This window comes from Nerophis ophidion, linkage group LG06, assembly GCF_033978795.1.
Source record: "Nerophis ophidion isolate RoL-2023_Sa linkage group LG06, RoL_Noph_v1.0, whole genome shotgun sequence".
Taxonomy (NCBI): domain Eukaryota; kingdom Metazoa; phylum Chordata; class Actinopteri; order Syngnathiformes; family Syngnathidae; genus Nerophis; species Nerophis ophidion.
In genome coordinates, this window is record NC_084616.1 from 48,116,790 (window position 1) to 48,130,867 (window position 14,078).

Here is a 14,078-nt window from a genome sequence, read left to right on the forward strand (position 1 = left end):
TCATTGGGACACGCAAACTCCTCTACCACGATAAGGTTGCAGCTCAGAGAGGAGTATTCCATTAAAATATTCCATTAAAATATACTCAAATGCAAGATATGTGACATTTTTTTTTTTTTTTTACAAAAATTGCCGTGTATGGTCATAGTAGTCCTATACAGCATGCTCATGTACATCAGATGTGTAATTGTAAATAATATTAATGAGATTTATCCATGATAAAATTCCCTTCAAGAAAAAAGTAACTTCAATAAAAAAAAAGCCTTTTTACCTAAAAATGCGTTACTCATTGAAAAAAAACCCAAAACATGGTTCATAATTTTGAAAACCCAGAAATTGAGTTAAAATATTACCCTGATAACCCCCCAAAATGGATTGCTTCTCATAAAAATAACTCAAAAATGCAACCCAACACTCGCAACTCATAAATTGTGTCATCAAAATAACCCAGCATTTTTAAGTGTGTATCCTGCAGTGGCGCCCCACCGGTTCGGTGTTTAGGTGCCGTGTAAATGCGGTAAAAAAAAAGTGTTTCCACATCATGCCTTTGCGACGCACTTCAGTCTGAAAAACCACCTTATAGGAGCGTAAAAATATTTCCGAGGATTTTTCAAGATATGGGTGATTCCATTACCAGTTTCTTCTTGCGATATTTGCGCATTTCCTAGGGGTAATAGAAAAGCAGCTATTGTTAGCCACATGGCACTTTCCATATTTTACAAATTAGAATGCATTATAATGACAGGTACAATTCTCAAAAAAACTGTTGTTCCTCTTCAGCATACTATTGGTAAAAATAATTCTGACATAGTTTTAATGACTGCAGCGGCCTTCCTGTGCAAACAAGAGTGAAGGCAGGAAGCTGAAAGCAACCGCATGTGTGTCTCTTCCTGCCTTCCTCTCAAAGAAGACAGTGTTGAGTCTTCAACACGGCTTTACGCAACGCAACGTCAACCGCTTACCTTCCATATTATGTTGGAGGAGTTGAGGAACTGTGCTGTGCTCTCCTCCAGCTTCTTCTTGATGGCCTCCTCTCTCCACAAGGCCTCCTAATCGGGGGCAAAAGATACAAGTGAAGTGTTACAGTATGTGTAATACAGGTGTTTAAATGTATTTAAATGTACTCTATTGGAAGTGTGTTGGCCGATGTCTAATCTTGATGTTACAATTTAGACTTCTTCTCAGTGTCTGTAGCTTTAATGCTAATGAGTTCTGTTTGTCCAGCATTTCTTCAACAAAGTGTGATTGACAAAAGTGTGATTGAATGCACTTTCTCCATTTTTTCTATTACATGCACTTTATCAACTTTTTACTATTCTTTGCATTTTATAAATGTTTTACTACTCTGTGCATTTTATCCACTTTTTACTATTCTTTTCATTTTATCAATTTTTATTCTTCTTTGATATTCTTTACATTTTATCAGCTTCTTTTTTTACTTTTTTTTTTTAAAAAGTGGATAAAGTGCATGCAATAGTAAAAAGTGGATACAATGCAAAGAATAGTTAAAAGTGGACAAAGTACATGTAATAGTAAAATATTGCATGCAGTTTATTCCCTTGTTACTATTCTTTGAATGTTATCCACTTTTTACTATTCTATGATTTTTATCCACTTTTTACTTTTACACGCACTTTATTCTTTTTTTTACAATTCTTTGCATTTTATCCACTTTTTACTATTGCATGCACTTTATCCACTTTGTACCCTTTGCATTGTATCCACTTTTTTCTACTCTATGCATATCATCCACCTTTTTTTTTTACTATTTACTATTTTTACTGTGGAGGAGTTCAAGTACCTAGGAGTCTTGTTCATGAGTGAGGGAAGAGTGGATCATGAGATCGACAGGCGGATCGGTGCGGCGTCTTCAGTAATGCGGACGTTGTACCGATCCGTTGTGGTGAAGAAGGAGCTGAGCCGGAAGGCAAAGCTCTCAATTTACCGGTCGATCTACGTTCCCATCCTCACCTATGGTCATGAGCTTTGGGTCATGACCGAAAGGATAAGATCACGGGTACAAGCGGCCAAAATGAGTTTCCTCCGCCGTGTGGCGGAGCTCTCCCTTAAAGATAGGGTGAGAAGCTCTGTCATCCGGGAGGAGCTCAAAGTAAAGCCGCTGCTCCTCCACATCGAGAGGAGCCAGATGAGGTGGTTCGGGCATCTGGTCAGGATGCCACCCGAACGCCTCCCTGGGGAGGTGTTTAGGGCACGTCCAACCGGTAGGAGGCCATGGGGAAGACCCAGGACACGTTGGGAAGACTATGTCTCCCGGCTGGCCCGGGAACGCCTCGGGATCCCCCGGGAAGAGCTAGACGAAGTGGCTGGGGAGAGGGAAGTCTGGGCTTCCCTGCTTAGGCTGCTGCCCCCCGCGACCCGACCTCGGATAAGTGGAAGAAGATGGATGGATGAATGGATACTATTTTTACTATGACATCATATATATATATATATATATATATATATATATATATATATATATATATATATATATATATAAATGTTCCTTTAAAAACAAAGTATGCATACTATTTGTATACTGTAGGTATAAATACAACATAAAACCTCCGATAAAAACAGCTTTCTACTAGTCAGGAGAGGCAGGAGAAGGCAGTGTTTGTATTCTATGCTATTGTGAAGGTGTACAGTATAAACATGTCGACTTGCGCAAAATGAACACAAATAATTGTACGATGCAGCACTCTACACTCCCAAACATAGTAAAATAAACAAACTAGCATGTCATTGTGCATGGATGTCATCTTTTTGCAACAACAAAACACACATTTTGAACCACAAAAGCACACAAATATACCTGCAAGTATTCTTGTAACTGCAGAACATCCTGTACAGACGACATAAAGTTAGTTGTAATGCAGTTATATATCTGGGACATGTTTGTGAAACTCACTGATTCTTTGACGGTCACAAGGCCAGACCTGCATGAATGCATGAATGAATGTGATTTAATGTCACGTGTATTTATTATAATATATGCAGTACAGGTCAAAAGTTTGGCCACACCTTCTAATGTCAATGTGTTTTCTTTATTTTCATGACTATATTTACATTGTAGATTGTCACTGAAGGCATCAAAACTATGACGCCTGTTAAGTGAAAACCCTTTCATTTGTATACTCTAGCCTTTAAATAGACCCCTTTTTAGACCAGTTGATCTGCCGTTTCTTTTCTTTTCCCCTCTGCCCCCCTCTCCCTGGTGGAGGGGGGGGGGGGGGGGGGGGGGGGGGGGAGGGGGGGTCAAAGAGGACACAGGTCCGGTGGCCATGGTTGTCCACATCAATCAATCAATCAATGTTTACTTATATAGCCCTAAATCACTAGTGTCTCAAAGTATGCGGTACTCTCCAAGATTTCTCATAGTCATTGTCACCGACGTCCCATTGTCTGTACATCGAATGTCGTTGTGGCTTGTGCAGCCCTTTGAGACACTTGTGATTTAGGGCTATATAAATAAACATTGATTGATACCTCTTTTTTTTTTTTTTAAATCAATCCGGGGCAGATCTGTGTAAGAGGGGTTAGTGCGTCTGCCTCACAATACGAAGGTCCTGAGTAGTCCTGGGTTGATTGATTGGCAACACTAAATTGGCCCTAGTGTGTGAATGTGAGTGTGAATGTTGTCTGTCTATCTGTGTTGGCCCTGCGATGAGGTGGCCAATTGTAGCTGAGCTGAGATAGGCACCAGCCGGCCCAGCGACATTCAGAATAGCTATCAACAGAGCTATTGAGAGGACACACTAGTACATGACACAAAACAATCCAAAGGTAATCAAACAAAAATTAATAGTATCAGTATTAATAAGAATTCCAACATAACAGAGATTACAAATCCCTCATTAACATTATCATCACAGCCATTTATTTAAAAAATTAAAACAATTAGTGGCTTACACTTATATCCCATCTCATAAGCGTGGCAACACACATGTTCATGACTATGTACATTGTAGATTGTCACTGAAGGCATCAAAACTATGATCCTTGTGAAAAGGCAGTATATGGGGCGGTATAGCTCAGTTGGTAGACTTGAGGGTTCCAGGTTCGATTCCTGCTTCCGCCATCCTAGTCACTGCCGTTGTGTCCTTGGGCAAGACACTTTACCCACCTGCTCCCAGTGCCACCCACACTGGTTTAAATGTAACTTAGGTAATGGGTTTCACTATGTAAAAGCGCGTTGAGTCACTAGAGAAAAGCGCTACATAAATATACTTCACTTCACTTCAAGTGAAAACCCTTTCCGGTGACTACCCCTTGAAGCTAATCAAGAGAATGCCAAGAGTGTGCAAAGCCGTAATCAGCACAAAGGGTGGCTATTTTGAAGAAACTAGAATATAGAACATGTTTTATTTTGTTAAGTACATAACTCTACATGTGTTCAGTCACAGTTTTGATGCCGTCAGTGACAATCTACAATGTAAATGTCAGTTCATCCATTGTCTCCTGGATCACTGATTACTTGTCTGACAGGCCCCAGTTTGTGCGACTGGGGAGCTCCCTGTCGGATACTGTGGTCAGTGGTGTAGGTGCTCCACAGGGGACTGTCCTGTCTCCTTTCCTGTTCACCCTGTACACCTCAGACTTCCAGTACAGTTCCAGGTCCTGCCACCTGCAGAAGTACTCTGAAGACTGCTGTGGTCGGTCGGGTGTGTCAGAGAGGGAAAGGAATTAGAGTACAGGACACTTATCGCTGACTTTGTGGAGTGGTCTCAGGCGAACCATCTGGTCCTTAATGTGGACAAGACCAAGGAGCTGGTCATTGAATTCAGGAAGAGTCTGACCTCGGTGAAGCCTATCAAGATCCAGGTTCCGGGAGGTGGCAGTAGTGGGGCAGTACAAGTACCTGGGAGTCCACTTGAACAGCAGACTGGACTGGAAGGACAACTGCAAAGCTGTTTACAAGAAGGGCATGAGCAGACTCTTTTTCCTGAGGAAACTTAGGTTCTTTAATGTGTGCAGCAAGCTGTTGGAGATCTTTAATCAGTCTGTTGTGGCTACTGCCTTGTACTTTGCAGTGGTTTGTTGGGGTAATTGGTATATATTGTATATATGATATAGACATAATGTAATATATCAGTATATATACAAACCCCGTTTCCATATGAGTTGGAAAATTGTGTTAGATGTAAATATAAACGGAATACAATGATTTGCAAATCCTTTTCAACCCATATTCAATTGAATATGCTACAAAGACAACATATTTATTGTTCAAACTTTAGAAGTTGATGCCAGCAACATGTGACAAAGAAGTTAGGAAAGGTGGCAATGAATACTGATTAAGTTGAGGAATGCTCATCAAACACTTATTTGGAACATCCCACAGGTGTGCAGGCTAATTGGGAACAGGTGGGTGCCATGATTGGATACAAAAGCAGCTTCCATGAAATGCTAAGTATTTCACAAACAAGTATGGGGCGATGGTCACCAATTTGGAAGCAAATTGTCGAACAGTTTTAGAACAACATTTCTCAACGAGCTATCGCAAGGAATTTAGGGATTTTACCATTTACGGTCCGTAAAATCATCAAAAGGTTCAGAGAATCTGGAGAAATCACTGCACGTAAGCGATGGTATTACAGACCTTTGATCCCTCAGGCGGTACTGCATCAAAAACCGACATCAGTGTGAGCCACATGGGCTCAGGAACACTTCCTAAAACCACTGTCAGTAACTACAGTTGGTCGCTACATCTGTAAGTGCAAGTTAAAACTCTACGATGCAAAGTGAAAGCCATTCATCAACAACACCCAGGAACACCGCCGGCTTCGCTGGGCCCGAGCTCATCTAAGAAGGACTGATGCAAAGTGGAAAAGTGTTCTGTGGTCTGACGAGTCCACATTTCAAATTATATTTGGAAACTGTGGACGTAGTGTCCTCTGGACCAAAGAAGAAAATAACCACCCGGATTGTTATAGGCGCAAAGTTCAAAAGCCAGCATCTGTGATGGTATGGGGGTGTATTAGTGCCCAAGGCATGGGTAACTTACACATCTGTGAAGGCACCATTAATGCTGAAAGGTCCATACAGGTTTTGGAGCAACATATGTTGTCATCCAAGCAACGTTATCATGGACGCCCCTGCTTATTTCAGCAAAACAATGCAAAACCACGTGTTACAACAGGGTGGCTTCGTAGTAAAAGAGTGCGGGTACTTTCTTGGCCCGCCTGCAGTCCAGACATGTCTCCCATCGAAAATGTGTGGCGCATTATGAAGCGTAAAGTACGACAACAAGAACCCCGGACTGTTGAACAACATAAGCTGTACATCAAGCAAGAATGGTAAAGAATTCCACTTTCAAAGCTCCAAGAATTAGTTTCCTCAGTTCCCAAACGTTTATTGAGTGTTGTTAAAAGAAAAGGTGATGTAACACAGTGGTGAACACACCCTTTCCTAACTACTTTGGCACATGTTGCAGTCATGAAATTCAAAGTTAATTATTTGAAAAAAAAAAACAAGTTTATGAGTTTGAACATCAAATATCTTGTCTTTATAGTGCATTCAATTGAATATGGGTTGAAAATGATTTGCAAATCATGGTATTCTGTTTGTATTTACATCTAACACAATATACTGGAATATACTGTACATATATGTTGTTCATTTGCAGCCGATGCGGAGGCGTGATTGGGGTGGGGGCGTGGTTAAGAGGGGAGGAGTATATTTACAGCTACAATTCACCAACTCGAGTATTTCATTTATATTTCATATATTCATATACTGTATATACCGTATTTCCTTGAATTGCCGCCGGGGCGCTAATTAATTTAAAACCTCTTCTCACTCCTGCGCTTACCTAAGGCATGCGGTAAAAGTAAGCATGCGCTAATTATTTTAAAACCTCTTCTCACTCCGGCACTTACCAAAGGTATGCATTAAAAATGTGAATGTGATGTAAGCTTGGACCTTAAATGCGATTTCAAATTACGGGTATTGAAATCAGCCTTCTCCATTTTGAAAATGACGACAGGGGAAGTGTCACTTGTGACGTCACGAGTTTGACCAGGCGGTAATACTAAGCATGCGCTAATTATTTTGGGAAGCGAGTTCGACCCGGCAGTAATTCAAGGCAGGCGCATACTATATGCCCTGCGGCAATTCAAGGAAATACGGTATATCCAGAAACATTTTTTTTTTATCAGGGATCTTATGTTTAAAAAAACTATATTATAGGTAGTGGGCTGTTTTAGGGATTTTTTGATCAAATTATCCGTAGTAGTAATATTAATAATGTTGTGTTTATTCTGCGTAGTGCACTTAAAATAATTATGACCATATCTAGGAATTGATATGATGGGAATTTTCCGATTGTTTGCTTGGTGCTGTGATAAACTGAACGCATACACATGGTACTATATTGTGATGTTAGGAGCCAGGGAATAAAAGAACTACCCTACCCAGCATGCAACAGGAGTGACGAGCATGCGCGGTAGCCCGGTATAGGTTGTGTCGCCATGACGGCATCCTGTATGTTGTAATATGCACACTCTGAAAGTAAAAGTTAAGAACTCAGCCAACACTCCTCGTCTGCATTATTCATAAATAGACAGACAACACATATACTCCGCTGCTTCACAAGCTGCTGGATGTAGCCGGCAAAGTATTCCCATGCTAGCTAGCAAGCACGCGTCATTCAGTCCAAAACAGCCCGATCTATCCACATCCAGAATTGTCTGGCGGTCGTAAGTGATCCCGGAGTGACCACGCTGTAAGCCAGCCATGAAATTTGCAGAATTGTCCGGTATTTTTGCCAAATGTTCCATCTTTACCAAGAGCCCCTCGACGCCGGGCGACGCCATCTTGTTAAGAAAAGGCGTTAACAAAATAAAAGCACGTAAACAACATACGCAAATGTGCGATAAAATATTTGTCGGCGTTAATATATATTGATGAGTTAACTCATAATTAACGTATTAATTTGCCCACCCCTAATATGTATATATATATATAAATAAAATAAATAGTTTAATTTCAGACGGCACCTATCAAATACACTGTAATAAAAACACAGTTGTTCTACTAACTGTACTGTGCTTGCTGGTTACTAAAAAAACAACAACACTTACCTTTCACTATTTGAGTAACCTTTGTTCTGCCATTTGCGTACTGGCCAGCGATCTCCGAATCCGGGAAAATATCCTTCACGGATTTGTTGTAGACATCCGCAAAGGAGAACGGGATGTCACTTCTAGTTATCAGCATAGCCATCTTTGTGTCAGCATAAGTTACACCATCGGGTCTCCATTTTGCGAGGTGGGCCATAATACTGGGTTGTGAACGATGCTGCGCTGCGGAAGCTTTGTGCTTCGCTGACCGTTCATGACTGAGTATATCCGTTCGGCCACCGTGTTCAATGGAGAAGTCTGTTCTACAAAAGTTACAGGCAACATACTCCTTCCCCTTCGAACTCTCCTGGATAAACTGAAATGTTTGTTTCCGAGCGTATTTCTTCCATTTTTCTCGTCGACGGCGTCGCCATGGCTGTAACTTCCTCGTTCTTCTGCTTCGTCTCCTTGTGTGTGCAGTTTTTTATTAAAATCCGTAGATGTTGTAACGTGATTGGGCAGGCAAGCGGTTTATATAGTAGGAAAGCGGACGGGAAAACAGGCTGTCCCCACTCAGGTCCGCATGGAGCTGGAGGGGGCGTGGCCTCCAGCTCCGGCTGAATTCCGGGAGATTTTCGGGAGAAAATTTCTTCCGGGAAGTTTTCGGAAGAGGCCCTGAATTTCGGGACTCTCCTGGAAAATCCGGGAGGGTTGACAAGTATGATCGATCGATCGATATATCTATCTATCTATCTATCTATCTATCTATCTATCTATGTATCTATCTATCTATCTATCTATCTATCTATCTAATGTAAATATTACGTGTATAAGTTATATTTTATACCGCTATATTTAGTCTATTTATACCTGCATTGTCCTTTCCATTCTTACACTTTTCATCATTGTAACTGAGCTACAGTGTGAAACAATTTCCCTTGTGGATCATTAAAGTTTGTCTAAGTCTAAATTGTCATGAAAATAAAGAACACCCATTGAATGAGAAGGCGTGTGCAAACGTTTGGCGCGTAGTGTTATGTCCTGATGAGATGTCACTCACTCTGTTTGAACACTGGCCTCTTCCCTCGACGTGTTGGCAGCTTTGCAGACAAAAAACAAACGACTTTTACTTTGAAACTCAACACTTTTTGTCATCTTTGACTCACATTGTTTGGTTTCATGTGTGCCGCTCTCCACTATGACGTCTCCCAGGGAGGAAGATGCTTCATCCTCTTTCATCATCATCATCATCGTCGTCGTCGTCATCTGCTGCCAGACGGCGAGAGCCATGAGAGAGTTGCAAATGCAAGATGGACAAATCAATTTATCACCCTGTAGTTTGTGTTTAAGCTGCTGTGTGGACTGCAGGACGAGCCCGAGAAAGTCTCTGGGGAAGAAGACCCTCTTCCAGTCTTCTTGAAGTTCAGGGGACTCAGAGACCTCCTCTTCAGGAACTCTGCCTGTCTTCTTTCTTTGAGGCGATGTGTAAACTGTGCTGAGCCGTCATCTCGTGCCGGACTCCGGCATGACGTCACGTTCGTGCCTCCTCGTAGCCGCTCATATTTCTCTGCTCTGATCTCCAACTTGTGATCAAACAGTCTCAAGGGGGACACTCGGAGTCCACCGAGGCGAAGAACGTCCATAGCCTGCACGCGCGCGCACACACACACACACACACGCGCACGCGCACACGTTAGCTTACCCGCGGTGTGAGGCTTTTTGATTGATTGATCCCGGCAGAAAATGGATGGAAAATGGATGGATGGATGGATTGAAACTATTAATAGTAAATTGCACAGTTCAGTACATATTCCGTACAATTGACCACTAAATGGTAACACCCGAATAAGTTTTTCAATTGTAGCTGAGATAGGCGCCAGCGCCCCCCGCGACCCCGAAAGGGAATAAGCGGTAGAAAATGGATGGAATTTAAGTCGGGGTCCACGTTAATCAATTCATGGTAATTCATTTTTTATTCTAGTCTTTAGTCAGCACCATAATGGATTAGTGCAGTGGTTCTCAAATGGGGGTACGCGTACCCCTGGGGGTACTTAAAGGTATGCCAAGGGGTACGTGAGATTTTTTTTAAAATATTCTAAAAATAGCAACAATTCAAAAATCCTTTATAAATATATTTATTCATTAATACTTCAACAAAATATAAATCCAAGTTCATAAACTGTGAAAAGAAATGCATCAATGCAATATTCAGTGTTGACAGCTAGATTTTTTTGTGGACATGTTCCATAAATATTGATGCTAAAGATTTATTTTTTTGTGAAGAAATGTTTAGAATTAAGTCTATGAATCCAGAGGGATCTCTATAACAATCCCCAAAGAGGGCACTTTAAGTTGATGATTACTTCTATGTGTAGAAATCTTTATTTATAGTTGAATCCGTAAGTGCAAGTTAAAGCTCCACTATGCAAAGCGAAAGCCATTTATCAACAACATCCAGAAACGCCGCCGGCTTCTCTGGGCCCGAGATCATATAAGATGGACTGATGCAAAGTGGAAAAGTGTTCTGTGGTCTGACGAGTCCACATTTCAAATTGTTTCTGGAAATATTCGACATCGTGTCATCCGGACCAAAGGGTAAGCAAACCATCCAGACGGTTATCGACGCAATGTTCAAAAGCCAGCATCTGTGATGGTATGGGGGTGCATTAGTGCCCAAGGCATGGGTAACTTACACATCTGTGAAGGCACCATTAATGCTGAAAGGTACACACATCTAAGTGCCGTCTCTTTCATGGACGCCCCTACTTATTTCAGCAAGACAATGCCAAGCCACGTAAAAAAAGTGTGCGGGTACTCTCCTGGCCCCCCTGCAGTCCAGACCTGTCTCCCATCGAAAATGTGTGGTGCATCATGAAGCGTAAAATACAACAGCGGAGACCCCAGACTGTTGAACGACTGGAGCTCTACATAAAACAACAATAGGAAAGAATTCCACTTTCAAATCTTCAATAATTAGTTTCCTCAGTTCCCAAACGTTTATTGAGTGTTGTTAAAGAAAATATGAAGTAACACAGTGGTGAACATGCCCTTTCCCAACTTTTTTGGCACTTGTTGCAGCCATGGAATTCTAAAATAATAATTATTTGCAAAAAAATAAAGTTTGTGATTTTGAACATCAAATATCTAGTGTTTGTACTGCATTCAATTAAATATGGGTTGAAAATGATTTGCACATCATTGTATTCTGTTTATATTTACATCCAACACAATTTCCCAACTCATATGGAAACGGGGATTGTATGTATATATATATATATATATATATATATATATATATATATATATATATATATATATATATATATATATATATATATATATATATATATATATATATATACATATACATATATACGTATATTTATGTATAGGATTAGGTCTCTGCTTTTTGCAGATGATGTGGTCCTGATGGCTTCATCTAGCCAAGATCTTCAGCTCTCACTGGATCAGTTCGCAGTCGAATGTGAAGCGACTGGGATGAGAATCAGCTCCTCCAAGTCCGAGTCCACGGTTCTCGCCCGGAAAAGGGTAGAGTGCCATCTCCGGGTAGGGGAGTGTTAATATTTTAACCTTTTATCACAGCTTGTTACTCTTCTTTGTGCTTTTGTTAATTGTACAGAAAGGGTCACGGGTAAATCAACTCAAGCTGTGGACAGTAAACGGCCCCCGGGCTGCACTTTGCACACCACTGATTAGTGAATTAGCTGCCATACATGCATGCATTCATGATGAGTTATGCTTTGGATCATGACAAACTTTTCCTTCTTTGTACTTTTCTCCTTCCTTACACTATGACAGAACTTGACTTTGGTTTCATCTATACTCGAACCACCTGGTTTAGCTCCAGGTGACATTGGTTGACGTACTATTGCTATCTTTTGCATGAAACTTGTTAATAATAATTGAAGTTTTTTTTAAAAGGAAATATCTGTAAGTGCAGATGTTATGCATTGGCACACAATTACCTCTAGTTTGTATTGAATTGAGTAAATTCACCAAATGTAGAGTAGATGTTTTTCACTAGATATAACATTTGTTGGAGTATACATCACCGTTCTCTTGCTGGATTGTGAATGAAACATGCAAGAAAAGACAAACATGTGTTAGGAGGCTGAAATCAGAAAGTCACATACCGCACCATCCTCTCATCCAAACTGAACGTGTCCTTGTGTGCCCATTTAAAATATCATCCGTGTTTTCTTGGAAATGTACTCCTCCTTAAGTTTAGCTTGTTTGTCTTCCGTGCACACGCTCCTTCTGTTGAGCATAAGTTTGCAGGAAGTGAAGGACCACGTCACTTGTTCCTCTATCTCAGCAACCACTCATGCCTAAAATGATACCATACACGGGTGGGCCCAAAGATTACAAACAGAACATTACAGTACACCAAGTTTGGATCCTAATAACATTTACTGAGAATATAATTGGCTTGAAAACATCAAAAACTTCATGAATTTGTTTTTTCATTTCTAACTTAGGTTGTTGATTTGGGTGTTAATCATCCTAAAGCATCCATAATAATCTAAAATCCCACTTTCTGTTCTTTAGAGAATTGGAGAAGTTTTATTTAATTAGGAGGGTGTACTTTGCTGTGCTGTAAAACCGCCTCATACTGAGAGCTGTGTCTAATATTTTAAAATAGAACAGAATATTATTAATGTATTTTCCTGAAAAATGGGGGAATTCAAATGTCTCTATTTAAAAAAGCACTCCACGGAAAATGAGCAGCAGTAGTGTACCTGGTTACCGTACAAAAATAATAAATACCATACTGTATATGCCAGTGTACAGCAACTTTACAGATAGAAAATAGTAGGGTAGGATATAATTGGATGTATCCCACAATGGGGGAATTATGTTGTTGCAGTGCAGGTTTTTAGACTTAGAAAGACTTTAATGATCCACAAGGGAAATTGTTCCACACAAGTAGCTCAGTTACAAAGCATGGAAAGGATAAGGATGGAAAGGATAAAGCACACCAGTGCACAAAAAGAGGGTGAAACAAAAGCTATAAAGTAGACAAAAAATGTACCATAATACAGTTTTACATACAGTAGCAAGAGTAAAACGTGATGAAAAACAAAATAAAAAAAAGATGACCAAAAAAAAATGGGTGTATATATGTGTGTGCGCGTGTGTGTGAGTGTGTGTGTGTGTGTGTGTGTGTGTGAGAGAGAGAGAAAGAGAGAAAATGTGTGTTTTTGTATTTTTTTGTTGTTTTTGTTTGTTTTTTTGTGTTCTTGTATTTCTACCCTTCTTGAAACACTGACAAGGACAAGTACCATCCGTATGAGGACCGATGAACAAGTTAGGACATAAATCATGGTCCCAAAACAGAAAACCATAAAACCATTGCATCTAATAGAGAATGTCTCATTTGCACCCATGGTGATGAAATATATCAAAATTAGGGTGGTCCCATTAAAGGAGGGATTTTTCAAATTGACTGTGTGTTGGTTCTAAAAGTGCTTTCCCTCTGGTCAACAAATTAAATAACAGGTGTGTGTAAAAATGTGTAGTGCGCCCCCTCTGGCCAACATATGTAACTATAGGTGTGTGTAAGAAATTGAAATGCGGCTCTTTGGTCAAAATAAATAAATCAAATAAATAAATATGTAGAACATGGATGGATGGATGTATATACTGTAATAACTTGAAGTAAATAATGAAGATTAAAATCCAATTACAAACAAACACAAAAAAATTAACTGAATGCTTACCTTTTTTTTATATTTGTATAGTATGTATATATTGAAGTTTGCATGTTCTCCCCGTGACTGCGTGGGTTCCCTCCGGGTACTCCGGCTTCCCCCCACCTCCAAAGACATGCACCTGGGGATAGGTTGATTGGCAACACTAAATCGGCCCTAGTGTGTGAATGTGAGTGTGAATGTTGTCTGTCTATCTGTATTGGCCCTGCGATGAGGTGGCGACTTGTCCAGGGTGTACACCTTCTTCCGCCCGAATGCATCTGAAATAGGCTCCAGCTCCCCG

General features: G+C 40.4%; 1 protein-coding gene across 2 annotated transcripts in view; it reads right to left on the reverse strand.

The window, feature by feature from the left end:
* LOC133554815 (protein FAM184B) overlaps positions 1-12,376 on the reverse strand; it is a 30,429-nt gene extending 18,053 nt beyond the window's left edge. For both annotated transcript variants that reach the window (XM_061903996.1, XM_061903994.1), the window contains exons 1-7: positions 12,218-12,376; positions 9,395-9,709; positions 9,230-9,329; positions 9,124-9,163; positions 2,912-2,939; positions 2,816-2,845; positions 963-1,049 (exon numbers count right to left, since the gene is read on the reverse strand). In XM_061903996.1, the coding sequence (XP_061759980.1) occupies positions 963-1,049; positions 2,816-2,845; positions 2,912-2,939; positions 9,124-9,163; positions 9,230-9,329; positions 9,395-9,706 (597 nt within the window). In that variant the 5' untranslated portion in view covers positions 9,707-9,709; positions 12,218-12,376. The remainder of the gene's footprint in view (positions 1-962; positions 1,050-2,815; positions 2,846-2,911; positions 2,940-9,123; positions 9,164-9,229; positions 9,330-9,394; positions 9,710-12,217) is intronic.
* Between the last annotated feature and the right edge of the window lie 1,702 nt (positions 12,377-14,078).